This window comes from Bombina bombina, chromosome 3 (assembly GCF_027579735.1).
Source record: "Bombina bombina isolate aBomBom1 chromosome 3, aBomBom1.pri, whole genome shotgun sequence".
Lineage (NCBI taxonomy): Eukaryota > Metazoa > Chordata > Amphibia > Anura > Bombinatoridae > Bombina > Bombina bombina.
In genome coordinates this window covers 534,513,781-534,529,025 of record NC_069501.1, presented here as the reverse complement: position 1 = coordinate 534,529,025, position 15,245 = coordinate 534,513,781, and the positions used below count along the sequence as shown (strand labels likewise).

The 15,245-nt window shown below is 40.1% G+C and overlaps 1 protein-coding gene across 1 annotated transcript in view; it reads left to right on the top strand.

Annotated features, from left to right (window-relative positions):
- Positions 1–240: 240 nt before the first annotated feature.
- KDF1 (keratinocyte differentiation factor 1) overlaps positions 241–15,245 on the top strand; it is a 24,842-nt gene continuing 9,837 nt past the window's right edge. Inside the window, exons 1-3 of the mRNA XM_053706993.1 lie at positions 241–376; positions 4,691–5,644; positions 5,781–5,855. Coding sequence (XP_053562968.1) covers positions 4,708–5,644; positions 5,781–5,855 — 1,012 coding nt within the window. The 5' untranslated portion in view covers positions 241–376; positions 4,691–4,707. The remainder of the gene's footprint in view (positions 377–4,690; positions 5,645–5,780; positions 5,856–15,245) is intronic.

Here is a 15,245-nt window from a genome sequence, read left to right as displayed (position 1 = left end):
CTTTAAAATGACTGGTCCCTCAAACTATCCGTGTCCAAATGATTTAAGTGGCAAAGCCTCAGGTTTTAGAGCTAACGTTATTTTGTGATATACTGTATATAACTTTGGAGCCCTAAGCGCATGAAAGTTGAAGCTAAGTAGTGCACGTCAAGTGTCTTGTGCCCGGCCGGTCTGTTGTGGGGTGGAGTTTAAGCGTCACATGGTTAGGGGGTGTATGCCATGCAGGTGGGGTCGGGGCGGGGCTGAGGCGCTCACCTGGCGCGCAGGTAGAGGCGGATCGGCCGGAAACGGAAACCGGCCTACCAGCCAGACCCGGAAAATACCGGAACCGACCCTCGGAGACCCCCTCTTGGAAGTATTGGGGCAGATAGTCAATGTGAGATATACGGTCAAGCGGCGGGGGGGATATGTTTGTGGCAAACAGGGCAAGTTAAGGGCGTAACTGGGTATAGAGTACAGAGAGTTTGCAAACAAATCAACGTATCAGAAGAGCATACATTGTATGGGAGACGTTTAGGTAGAAACTGGAAATCTGTGTAGGTGTATCAGTGTATAAAAAGGGAAAATGATGTAATAACGAATGCAAATATAAGGTATAAAGTAAGGGCGTGAAATAAGTGGTGGGATAGTTTTACTTTATTTGGCTAGCGGGGCACTATGAACTGGTGGGGTGGGAAGTAACTAAGGATGACGAGAGGTCAGGGGAACACTAAGAAGGTGCGTATAATGTTGGAAATGTTTCAATACATAAGGGAAGTTTTATGCAGGGTGGTTCTAGACAATAACATTTCTAGGCACGAAGCATTGCCCATAAGTTTATGATTCAGGGGGCACTAGGGGGGCACCAAACTTACTACCATTACTATTTTTACCTTCCTATTTACCCTCTATTACCTCTCTCCTTGCTCTGTCTAAAACACTGGTTGTGTAAAATATATACTAGCTTCAGTTTTACCAATAGAACACTTTTGCCAGCTAGGTGGGGGCAGTGTTTTTCTTTGTACATTTTTTTTGTTATATATGAATGTCACTTAAGATATCCAAAACGCATAATTTAACATAAATTGGTTTAATGAAAATTTGTACAACAATCATTGAAAAAAAATATTAGCAGATTAATGGGACAGTCTACTTACATTTGTTTTATTGTTTAAGAAGATAGATAATCTGTTTATTTCACATTTCCCAGTTTTGCATAACCAACACTGTTCTATTAATACACATTTTTTTGCCTCTCTGATTACCTTGTGTCTAAGCCTCGGCAGACTGCAACCTTATTTCAGTTTTCTGTCTTGACAGACTTGCAATTACCAATCGGTGCTGACTGATAAATAACAGGAGTGATCACAATGTTATCTCTGTGAGACACATGAACTAACACTGTTTAACTGTGAAAAACTGTCAAAATGCACTGAGATAACAGGCGGTTGCAATGGCTTAAAAATCAGTTGGAGCCTACCTAGGTTTAGCTTTCAACAAAGAATACCAAGAGAACAAAGCAAATTTTATGATACAAGTAAATGGGAACATTGTTTAAAATTGCACACTCATTATTTTGACTTGACTGTCCCTTTTTAATATTGGCTTAAATTTTAGCCAGGTGGTATGTCCTTTAAATAGATGCTGCAGAGAACACTGGATTAGAGCATATGAAATCTGTGTTATTTGGATAGCTACAGGACTGATGTAGGGGTATAGCACTCAGTGGTATATTTAGTTTTTGTACTGCAGCAACAAATTCATATACAACTTTCTCATATTTATTATAACCAGAAGCCAGGAATGTATGAAGAATTCAGGCATCCCCACCAGACATAGGGCCCAACACTAGACAACCAGGTAGCGTTTATTTGTAATGCAGTTTAAGGGGCAGTATACTACAGAATTTTTGTTTAAAAAGATAGAAAATCCCTTTTTTACACATTACCCAGTTTTGTATAACCAACATGGTTATATTAACCCCTTAAGGACAAGGCAATTTTTCAATTTCTTTCCCTTAAGGACCAGGGCTATTTTTACATTTCTGCAGTGTTTGTGTTTAGCTGTAATTTTCCTCTTACTCATTTACTGTACCCACACATATTATATACCGTTTTTTTCGCCATTAAATGGACTTTCTAAAGATACCATTATTTTCATCATATCTTATAATTTACCATAAAAAATTTATAAAATATGATGAAAAAATGGGGAAAAAAACACTTTTTCTAACTTTGACCCCCAAAATCTGTTACACATCTACAACCTCCAAAAAACACCCATACTAAATAGTTTCTAAATTTTGTCCTGAGTTTAGAAATACCCAATGTTTACATGTTCTTTGCTTTTTTTGTAAGTTATAGGGCAATAAATACAAGTAGCACTTTGCTATTTCCAAACCATTTTTTTTCTCAAAATTAGCGAGTTACATTGGAACACTGATATCTGTCAGGAATCCCTGAATATACCTTGACATGTATATATATTTTTTTAGAGGACATCCCAAAGTATTGATCTAGGCCCATTTTGGTATATTTCATGCCACCATTTCACCGCCAAATGCGATCAAATAATAAAAAAAAAAGTTCACTTTTTCACAAATATTAGGTTTCTCACTGAAATGATTTACAAACAGCTTGTGCAATTATGGCACAAATGGTTGTAAATGCTTCTCTGGGATCTCGTTTGTTCAGAAATAGCAGACATATATGGATTTGGCGTTGCTTTTTAGTAATTAGAAGGCTGCTAAATGCTGCTGTGCACCACATTTGTATTAGGCCCAGAAGTGAAGGGGTTAATTAGGTAGCTTGAAGGGAGCTTGTAGGGTTAATTTTAGCTTTAGTGTAGAAGACAACCCAAAGTATTGATCTAGGCCCATTTTGATATATTCCATGCCACCATTTCACCGCCAAATGCAATCAAATAAAAAAAAATCGTTAATTTTTTCACTAACTTTGGGTTTCTCACTGAAATGATTTAAAAATCAGCTTGTGCAATTATGGCACAAATGGTTGTAAATGCTGCTCTGGGGTCCCCTTTGTTCAGAAATAGCAGACATATGACTTTGGCATTGCTTTTTGGTAATAAAAAGGCCGCTAAATGCCGCTGTGCACCAAATTTGTATTATGCCTAGCAGTGACAGGGTTAATTAGGTAGCTTGTAGGGTTAATTTTAGCTTTAGTGTGGAGATCAGCCTGACACATCCCTCCCAAATAGCTCTCTTCCCTCCCCCACCCCACAATTGTCCCCACCATCTTAAGTACTGGCAGAAAGTCTGTCAGTACTAAAATATTTTTTTTTTAAATTATTAAAAAAAAAAAACATATTCTGCTTTGTAGGATCCCCCCTTTGCCCCAACCTCCCTGATTCCCCCCCCCCCAAAGAGCTCTCTAACCCTCCCCCCACTAACTATATAGCCACCATTTTGGGTACTGGCAGCTGTCTGCCAGTACCCAATTTGCAATAAAATAGTATTTATTTATTTTTAACCTTTTTTTCTTTTCTTTTTTTTTACTTTTTCTGTAGTGTAGCTGCCCCTCTCCATACCCTACCCCATCCCCCTCCCAGATCACCCCCAGATCACCCCTCCTCTGCACCCACCACCCTCTCCCTGCAAAACATTTTCAACCAGCAATTGGTTTCTGGCTAGATCGCGGGTGCGCGCACCCGCCCCTCACCTCCAGCGCGTGCTCCCGCGCGCACCCGGCATCAACCACAGCTGGAAGGAAGTAGTGATGGGCCGTCCACCCACCTCCCTACAATGGCTCCCACCCACCAACGATCGGCACCATCACTGGCCGATGCAGGGAGGGCCACAGAGTGGCTCTCTCTGCATCGGTGTGCCTAAAAAGGTGTTGCAGTAATGCCTCGATACGCTTCCAGCCGCTTGAAACCCTTAACGACGTACAGGGTACATCGCTGGTCTTTAAAGACCAGCTTGTGTAAGACGTACCCTGCACGACATGCGTCGTTAAGGGGTTAATACTTTTTACCCTTGTGATTACCTTGTATCTAAGTATCTGCAGACTGCCCCTTTATTTTAGTTCTTTTAAAATACTTCCATTTTAGCCAATTAGTGCTGACTCATAAATAACTCCACAGGAGTGAGCACAGTGTTGTCTATATGGCACACATCTAGTGCTGTCTAGTTGTGGAAACTGTCAAAAGTCAATGAGATAAGAGGCAGGTTTCAAGAGCTTTCAACAAATACCAAGAGAAAAAAGCAACTTCAGGATAAAAGTAATTTGGAAAGTTGTTTAAAATTGCATGACTGGATCATGAAAGTTTAATTTTGATTAGACTCCCTGTTAATAAAATATTTGGAAAGCATAGAAACCGGATGGCATCTACCCCCAAAATATGCTTCCTCCCTTCCAAATTCTTCTGATCTAGGCAAAAAAAATCTGGTCCCAAGTAAAACCCCATAAGATTGTCCCTGAAAAATAGAGAAATATTTATTGTGTAAACGTTGCCTTTAAGGATAGCAGAAGTGGAAAAGGAAATGAACAGCAGAGAAACTAAGAAATGTGGCACTTTGATGCCAAGGGGGGGGGGGGTACAAATAGATGAGGTAAGTGGATTATTAAGAAAAATTATTAAAATACAATTAGAGGAAATACAACTACAAGAGGACATGTGTGTGGGTTGGTGATGAACAAGGTGGACAGGGAAATTAATTGTCTAGATAATGTACAATGTTTATTTCTATTAGGTCTTCTACGTTAAGAAATGCCCCGACCCCATCCCATTGCTGCCTCTCATGGTAGGGGCTCACCACGTACCTCTCATCGCCGCAGCCCACCTACCCTAGAACTTGAGCTGCCACAGCCTCGACGAGGGAGCCCTCCTGAGGATATTACTTTTATCTCGGGTTCTGCCGAAACACCACCTGAAGAGCCCCCTTGTTGCCCACCACTTTCTCGTGCTTGGGCCACTTATAAGGCTGTGCTGTGCTATGTGATATCCTGCAGTCGATGTTCCCAAAAAGACCCTGAAGTTTATTTGCCTTGTTCAGTAGAGGGCTCTGATGGTGGTAACTTAAATGGCCACCCTGCTGGTAGCCCTCGTCCCCCCAGAGTGTGTGAGAGAGGAAAGAAGGTTGGCTTGGGTAGCAGTTTCAGTTATCCAGACTTAAAGCTGAAAGGAGTCCCTGTCTACAATAACAAGCAGCAGACATGTGCTACGCCAGTATGTTTGGAAACAACAAAAGAGCTACCCACTCAACTTGCTCCTGGTCCTCCTCGAAGTTCAGCTGGCGATTACTATTCATTGCATGAGTCTGACCCAGAGTTTTCTCGGTTAAGTGGGTCTATGTCTAGTGCAGAGATAGATGTTCTAATCTGGCAGAAACTGACAGAGCTGTTTAGCCTTCACCAAATTGATGAGTTGGCACGATGCACTTCGGAGACTGTCTTCTTAGAAAAAAGCAGTGAAATTACAGAGCTTATTAGCAGCCTGACACAGGACTACCAATTGGAGGAACAGGATGCTGAGTGTCGGCTGGTTAGGGGTATAATCCGTATTAGCACTCGCAAAGGCAGAACGCGAGCTTCCACCCGTGGAGGGAATAAGGGTGGAGGGCACCAGTACAACAGTCGGAATGGTGTAAAGGCTCCAGACAGTGGCAATGAAACAATGCATGAGTCTGTACTGACCAGCCAAGATGGTAATTATTGAGCGCAAGGTGTTTTTTTTTTTTTTTAAATGTATTTATTTTCTCAAAATGTTCATTGATGCAGTTCCTGTCATACACTGGCTCCTTATACTCCTCTCCCTTCTCAAGTTTTCTTATCTTTCCTCAGAAATGGACGTGCAGATATCGGAAGAGACAACATCAGACCTCATAGCTCGGAACATGAGGCGGTTCAGTGCCCCAGGTACATATATTAAAAAATGCTTTGTATACTGTGTTTCTAGAATGTTTTATGTATATAGTTATTTTACCATCTTATTTTTTTAACAGTTTATCCTTTGTGAGATATTCGTTATCTCTAAAATGCCAAGTAGTTTGCTATAGCATATTTTGTCATATTAGATTGTGATCTTTCAGAACTTGGTACACTTGCACAAGTGTAGATCTACTGGAGCTTGGATTCTTTTGCAGTTACACAGTAACAGGAAAATGAAGATTTTTGTTGATGCCAACAAGTCGTAAACATTACAACAGCAATAACATCTAGGCTGCTACACTTAGACCTAGTTAGACACAATAACTTACATATTTATAACATGCTGAATCATGTTGAAACTCCAATAAGTACTAAACAACATTGACATATTTATGTATACAAACATTGATTAGAATATCAGGTAAATTAAATGTGTTATGGCAAATTAACAGAATATTTCAAATGTATAATAATGAAATAAAGGTTGGGAATGGTATGCAATATATCTGTTTATTAAAGCACCCTTTTAATTTAAAAAAATAAATAAAATGTATGAGCACAATTTAGCAAGGAAAAAGAGTTTAAAGCTGTTTGTATGATTCAAAAGTGTATTTTTGCACCAGTTGGTCTGTGGATAGAATCCTACTGACTGAGATAAGGACAACTCCCAATGCTGTATAGGTGGATAGTAACACACCTCATGAGAAATAAAACCATTTTATATTTCTGCGGTTAAAAAAACCCTCACAGAACCCTAAAGAGTAAATACATTTCATGCTCCTCCCCCCCATAATCATGGGTGCTGTCACTATGGAAGTTACATTGCAGGTATCTAAAGGAAAGAGCAAACTTGTAATGTAGTGAAAGATAGATTTCAACATGGCAGCAACCACAAATGATGTAGGGAATAACCTCAGTTCTATGCATATAAAAGGCATTTAGTGTTTAAAGCACCTTAACCCCTTTAGTGCTTGGGAGTTTCAGAGAAAATTTGGCCAAAGCGTGTGTGTGTGTTGTGTGTTTTTTTTTTTTTTTTTTTTTTTTACACAGTGCATCGGGCCAGCTGTATAGTCACAGCCCGGCCCGACCGCGCCATAGCACTAAGTGCAGCTTGCTCCTGCTGTCAGAGCGGGAGCGAGCTGCACTTAGTGTTATGGTGCGGTCGGGCCGGGCTGTGACTATACAGCTGGCCGATGCGCTGTGTAAAAAAAAAAAACAGACCCGCTCAGCAGAGTACAGAGAGCGGGTCTGTAAAACGGACATATTTATAAAAAATTAAAAGGGGGAAAAAGGGTTTATAACGATAGCACTAAAATAATGTTATATAATTCTGCATTATGTGCAGAATTATATAACATTATTTTTTAGGTTTACTGTCCCTTTTAAAGGAGGGACACTAAACCCAATTTTATTCTTTCATGATTCAGAGCATACAATTTTAAGCAACTTTCTAATTTACTCCTATTATCAATTTTTCTTCATTCTCTTGCGATCTTTATTTAAAAAGCAGGAATGTGGTGCATAGGAGCCGGACCATTTTTGGTTGAGAACCTGGATAATGCTTGCTTATTGGTGGGTAAATGTCAGCCTGCAATAAGCAAGTGCTATTCATAGTGCTGAACCTAAAATGGGCCAGTTCTTAAGCTTTACATACCTGCTTTTAAAATAAAGATAGCAAGAGAACAAAGAAATTTATAATAGGAGTAAATTAGAAAGTTGCTAAAAATTTCATGCTCTATCTGAATAAGATGAGGAAAAAAAATTGGATTCAGTGTCCCTTTAAGACCAGTGAGTGCTTATTTATGAATTATATTGAATATGGTACAGCACGCTGGCAGTTGTGTATATATATATGTATGTGTCTGTATGTAAATTTTTTTTTTTTTTTTTTTCTCACTCATACACTCTAGATGGAGACATGAACTTTTAATTTATCCTTACCGTCCAACCAGTACATCATTCATAGTTTTCTTTCTTTATTAAGAAAAAGAAATTCTGTAGTGTAGTGATTTACCCCCCCTCTCATCTGTTTCTGTAGCGTAGGGAAAACCGCATCTTCCTTGCTTCCCTCTCACACCACCCACGTCATCACCACAAGCCGATACAGACAGTGACACAGTGTGTCTGTCATCGGCAATCTACCTTCGTATGGTAAAGGAATAACAATCCGTTCTTCCTTACCATATGAAGGCAGATGCTGGCTGCAGTCTCTGCTGTCAAAGCAGACCGCGAGGACCACAGCATATGCCAGTATTGGATGTAGGTGCTACAACAGCAGAGTATGCTGGGCAAAGTACTGTGTGATGACATACCTACGTCCATTTAGCTTAAGGGTTTAAAGGGATATGAAACCCAAAATTTTTCTTTCATGATTTGGACAGAGCATGTGATTTTTTAAACAACTTTTCAAATTACTTCCCCTATATAATATGCTCATTTATTTTGGAATCCTTCTTTGAAAAGTATACCTAGGTAGGCTCAGGAGCAGCAGTGAATTACTTTGATCTAGCTACTGATTGGTGGCTCTTTGTTGTTTCACCAGATGTTAAGCTAGGTTCCAGTAGTGTATTGCTGCTTCTTCAACAAAGGAAACCAAAAGAATTAAGCAAATTTAATAGGGTTCAATTAGAGAATTGTAATTTTAAACCATTTTCCATCTGAATTCTGAAAATTTGGGGTTTGGATGTCCCCTTTTAGACCCCCCCCCCCCCCCCAAAAAAAAAATAAAACAAAATCCCATTTTAAAAATACATTCTAACATCTATAAAACGATTGGGAACTTTTTAATTACATTTTATATACATGCTAAATAAGCACACATATTCCATTAAACATGGACATAGTGTCAGAGTACTATAGTTATTAATATATAAGAATGGGCTATTTATAGTTTCAATTATAAGGGTGTATCCTTTAAAAGTAAATAGGCCACTTACCAGTTTTACAAAGACTTTTAAACAATCTTTATTACATAATGCATTCACATACATAGTATAACATAGTGTAAGTGTCTGTAAATAAAATGGGTAAAATTTGTATTTTGATATTTCTTATTTCAAATCGGTGTCTTCAAAGAGAGAAAAAATTGTGGTGTGGTAACTTTAGGTAACAGATTTATTATTACTGATTGAAAATACTTGATTTCTGGATCATTGTTTGTACTTTTTTATTTATTTTTTAATTTAGGAGAACTTTTAAAAGACAAAAGTTGTGTGTGTGTTTTTTTTTTTTTTTTTTTTTTTTTAAATTTCTGACTCATTTACAGAATCTGGAAAAAAATATTTCACCATTGGATGATTCTCTACTGGGAACTTCCAGTTAAGCAAGTGTGTGTGTGTTTTTTTTTTTTTTCTTCCTTATTACCGTATTTACTGAGTGACAGTCGCCTAACTGGGTATTATAATGAGGCACTGACAGGCTTGAATGTCTTGTAGACCATTTAACTGGTTAAGTGTAATACAATAAATAATGGACATTAAGTGGTTACAAGGTTATACATTTATTTGCTCTGGCAACCTGTGGGTGTGTTTGGCCCCGCCTCCCTCATCATAGAGTATACTAAGGTTCAGGTTAGTTGCTGCAAGGAATAACAACTTCAACAAGTATTTCCCCAACACACACACACTTACCAAGGACACTGTACAATTGGTTTCTCCTTAATGTGTTTCCAATGACCTATCACAAGAGGGAGTAGGAAAATAGGGAGGTAGTTGGATGGAGAGAGTGGATCGAGAAAAGGTGTGGGTGTTTTTTTTTGTTTTTAGGATAGGTGAGACCAGTGCATGTTTTAGAGATGAGGGAAATATACCGGTACTGAGGGAGAGGTTGAAAATGTGTGTGTTAGGGTAGAAGAGAGGGAGGGGAGTAGCTGTGAGGGGATGGGCTCAAGGGGACAGGTAGTAAAGTGAGAGGACCGTATAAGGGCAGAAACTTCTTCCTCAGTAACATCAGTAAAAAAGCTAAATTTATCGCTATATGGGTTTCGGATGAGTGCAAGCTTTTGAGGGGGTGGGAGACTGGTAGTATGTTGAGAGCTGATTTAATTGCTGATTGAGTTGATTTTGTTGAAGTGGCTGGCAAAACCTTGAGCTGAAAGAGTTTGTATTAGGTGGTGGTGGTGGGAGGAGAAGAGTATTGAAAGTGGACAACAGACATTTTGGGTTTATAGAGAATAGAGAAGTATTGTTGCTTATAATGATTAAGGGCAGAATAGTAGGAGTTCAAGATGAACTCAGATTTTTTCCAGTGTCGCTCAGCACTACGGGAACATCTGCGTAGGTACCATGTGTAATGCTTGTGGGATACTCCTCTATCAGACCGAACTCAGCCAGTAGACTTGTTATCCTGGCATTGAGACGGAATGATAGGGAATATCTCAGAGCAGAGTAGTTTTGCAAGATGAGATAAATGGCACTCACCACATGCAGGATAGTCCTTGGAAGCAACAGGCAGGAAACCAGAGACAAACCACTAGAGTGGTCAGGCAGGCAAGGTTTGGCAACAGTAAGGAAGTCCAGGGGTAAACAACTAGGATTGTCAGGCAGGGTTTGGCAACAGTGAGGCAATCCAGGGCAGATAGGGGTTAACATGTAGAGTGGTCAGACTAGCAAAGTTCAGCAGCAGTATCAATCCAGCAGTTAAAGGGACATAATACTCATATGCTAAATCACTTGAAACTGATGCAGTATAAATGTAAAAAGCTGACAGGAAAATATCACCTGAGCATCTCTATGTAAAAAAGGAAGATATTTTACCTCACAATCTCCTCAGCTCACCAGAATAAGTTCTGTGTAAAAAGTTATAATTCAGCTGCAGGTAAAAAATGAAGAAATCAACAGTGCTGAGGTCATGAACTCTTACAGTGATCTCGTGAGATTTCATGGTAAACTTCCTTAAACTGAATAGGGAAATAACATGATTGCACGAGGCGCAATCCCTTAGCTGTCCCGGGACAGACATACCGATATACTGCTTAGAAGTCCTTTACAATGGGAAGTGGCTACTGAGAAACTTTTGAGGTAAAATATCTTTTTTTTTACATAGATGTTCAGGTGATATTTTCTAGTCGGCTTTTTACAGCTACAGTATGCTGTATCACTTTCAAGTGTTTAAACATTTGGGTATTATGGCCATTTAATGGTTAAAGAAGCAGAGGGGTCAGCAACAAAATAACAATCGGCATACAAATCAATAACACCCAGTTGAACAGTAACACCTATACTTGGGCAGTGATAGGTATGACTGAAGTTACTTACATAGGCGCAGGATTTGCACCACAGGAGATCCAGATCGGCTTCTGCAGGAGGAAGCGTGCAGTGATGACGCCGCCGCACGCAGAGAGGAGCAGGCTCCCCCCTAGGCAACGAGCAGACAGCAGGCGCTGCGTCCCTAGCAACAGCTAGAGTGGCTCGACACCATGTCAGAGGAGTATGCCAGGGCTGAGGATTGTGTGTGTGATTTCCGAGCTATGGTAGGGGAGGCCAGATTGTCAAGGACCGATGTCAGGGTGGAGGTATAGTGGCAGATTGGTCAGGGCAGGAAAAGGAGGAGATGGAAGAGAGGTTTGAGAAAGCAAGCGAGCTTGCTGATCTAATGACTTAATGCTTCTGTGAAGTTTGGTGTTAGGGGTAGAAGGAGGGATGTGATGCAAGTGAGGAGATGATGGTCAGAAAGAGGAAAAGAGGAGTTTGTGAAGTTTGAGAGAGTGCATCAATAGCTAAAAATTGGGTCAAGGGAGTGACCATCTTTGTGAGTGGGAAAGTCAGTCTATTGTGACAGGCCAAAAGAGGAAGTGAGTTATAGAAGTTGTTTTGCAGCGGAGGCAGAGGGATTGTTAACGGGGGTTTAAGTCGACAAGAATGAGGGCAGGGGTGTCTGAGGAAAGCAAATAAGGTAGCCAGGCAGCAAAGTGATTTAGAAAATGAGTTGAGGAGCCAGGAGGGCGGTATATGACTGCAACACGTATAGAGAGGGGGAGAGAATAAGTGAATCGTGGGTTTCGAATGAGGGAAGAGAGGTTGTATTTGTTGAAAGGTGCAACCAGAGGAAAGTAAAATACATACACCACCTCCTTGTCTATTACCAGACCTAGGAGTGTGACTGTATTGGAGACCCCCATGATGACAGTGCAGCAGTGTGTCGTCTGGAGAGAGACAGGTTTCTGGGAGAGCAAGAAGGTTGAGGGAGTGGGAGGTAAAGAGGTCATGGATAGAAGTGAGCTTGTTGCAAACAGAGCAAGAGTTCCAGAGTGCACAAGTGAAGGGGTGGTGGCTTTAGATACAAGAGGAATGTGAGTAAGGTTACCAGAGTTTTGTTTTTTAAGTTTATGGAAAGGCACACATGGATGTGCAAGGTTAGGAAGTTGTGGGGGACCAGGATTAGAGGAGTTATCGCCAGCAGCTAGAATGAGGGAAAATGAGATGTAGATTTGCGGTAGTAAGGTTTTTGGGATGAGTTGCAAGGGGGAGAGAGAGTGTTCAGGGATGTGTGAAGTTCATGAGTAATGATTCAGATAGAGAATACAATTTTAAACGACTTTCCAATTTGCTTCTTTCTCTTGTTATCCTTTGCTGAAAAGTTTATCTAAGCAAGCTATATCTATATCTCTCTCTAGGTTCTAGCTGTTGATTGAGATATAGAGATATATACATATACCTACACACACACACACACACACACACACACAGCCCTCAGTTTACGCCGGGTTAGGTTCCAGAAGGAATGGTTGTAAATTGAAACCCAGTTTATAATGTAAGTCAATGGGAAGTGAGGGAGTTAGGTTCCAGGCCACTCTCAAAATTGGCATAAGTAACACCTAATACATTTTTAAAGCTTTGAAATGAAGACTTTAAATGCTAAACAGCATTATAAACCTAATAAAATAATCACACAACACAGACTTCACTTGCATTTTTCTGCAAACAGCTCTTTCTATGCATTCCAATCTGGACTGATTTATAGACGGGAAGATCTTGTTTCTTTGAAATCTGCTCGATAGCTCAGGTCTGGTTAAACTGATTAATTTCAGCTTGCTTGGCTTTGCAGCAACACAAGCAGACAGCTCCACCTACTGGCTATTTTAATAAATGCACTGCTTCTCAATGCTTTTCAATAGCAGTCACATGACTGGAAAAAAGGTTGTTATTCTGAAACGGTGTAAATTGAACCATTGTAAAACGAGGGCCACCTGTGTGTGTATGTATGTGTGTGTATATATATATGTGTGTATGTATATATATAAAATTGTGATTGGCTCACCCGTGTGCTTACTTAGAAACCATTGCTGCTCCTTCAATAAATAATACCAAGAGAATGAAAGAGATTAGATAATAGAAGTAAATTAGAAGGTTGTTTTAAATTGTATTCTCTATCTAAACCATGAAAGATTATTATTTATTTTCTTTGGGGGGGGGGGGGTTCATGTACCTTTAAGGGAGATGGGCTAATGAACAGTGCAGGTGTTGATGGGGGAAGGAGTAATTAAAGTAGTTTGTTATGGAGTCAAGAAGTAGCAAAAAGAATATGAAGATATTGAGCATTTTTACAAAAGAGGGAAACAATGAAACACACAACACAACAGAACTTGCCTTATCCAATCCTTTGTTCTAATTCTTGTATAATTTTGCCCAATTCATAATGCTTCCGAGAAAATGTTACAGTAAAATGTTTTTATTTTAATTTTGAAATTATTAGGAGAACGGTAGAATTAAATTTTAGAATTTCCATTTGCGAGTCATTCGTTATAATTTATGTAAGAATTGAAAAATAAAAAATATCTTATGGGTTTTTTTTCTTGAAGAGACATGAAACCCAAATGTGTGTTTAATATTTGTTTTGTTACCAATTTACTTCAGCTATCATATTTACTTTGCAGTGTTAGTATCAGATACAGTAGGTGGGCTTAGGAGTGTACACCTATTTTAAAGGGACAGTATACACCAATTTTTATATAACTGCATGTAATAGACACTACTATAAAGAATAATATGCATAGATACTAATTTAAAAATCCAGTATAAAACCTTTTAAAAACTTAAACTCCCAATTTAGCACTGTTGATGAGGTTAGGCTGGGACACCCACTGGAATGGGCTGGGAAATCCCCCCCCCCCTTGCATATGAAAAGACCCTTTACACAAACAGAAGAAATCTAAAGTCTGTAGACATGATTCTGTCTCTAAAACTTTAGGGCTTGGTTTATGAGCACAATGTTATTTAAAAAACAGTAAAAAAAAACAAACACCCCCAGATAGGCTATATAAATGGATAATCTACAAAACATTTCTGCAAAGAAAAATCTAGTGCACAATGTCAGCAGTTTTGAAAGTGTTCTTTTGCAAGGGCACCAGTGCTCCAAACATGTGCACGTTACCTCCCAGGTATGCCCTTCAACAAAGAATAGCATAAGAAGGAAGATCATTTGTGTGATAGACACCGGCTACCCCGACTGGGTAGCTCTGCCAAGGGGGTCCTTCTTATACCTGGAACCTGCCGCTATAGAGCGGAGAGAAGTGGTTATAGCAGAGCCCACCCAAATAACCAGACAAAGCCAGTATTCAGGTGAAATAAGAACATACTTTATTGTAAAACACACACTGCTTTATACACATTCAGAGCCTTATCTGATCCCAAGATCTCCCGCCATTCCCACCCCTCCAGAAAAGCTGGTGCCACCCATAGTGTTCATAGAGTCCCAGTGGTACAGAGGTGGTTATTCCGGGGGTGATCCCGGGGGAGCGACGGCACTTCCAGGGTGTCGTTGGAAAGCCCTGGAAGTGCATGATCCTTTGCTGGAGGCCGGAGCTGCAGGTGATCAAACTTTACACAGGAAAAGCCAGGGGAAGTAGGGGTTGTAGGGGGGTCCAAAATCCCAAGGGAGCTCCCTTCCGCCAATCGCCCCACCTCTTGCCCTCCCTAGGGGGTACCAATCCCCAAAAGAGCGGAGGTCTGGGGCAAAGGGCTGCTTGAGCGACCTGGGGTATAGGTTAGCGGGTGTCCAGCATGATGCGGCCGATCAGCAGTTACAGGAGCCCGGCCAGCTGGAGAGGGATTAGGTGGTCAGATCAGCTCTTCCCTGAGGATGTACAAACCACAAAACAAGCTATAGGAAGAGTCTGAGAGCGCGTAATTCATGAAAAGGCCTAGATGCGCTTCTTATGAATATGAATATATATATATATATATATATATATATATTCTCCAGAACTCGCCCACAGAGGAAAAAGGCTTCATAAACAAGTTACTTTTATTTCTGTAACGTTTTCGGAGGTCTTGCCTCCTTCATCAGCATGAATAAAGTGAAAGCAAACAAACTCTTAAATAGTGACATACTCACTCAAAATCATTTCAAACCACTACCTGTGCTGGCGCCAAAATTACC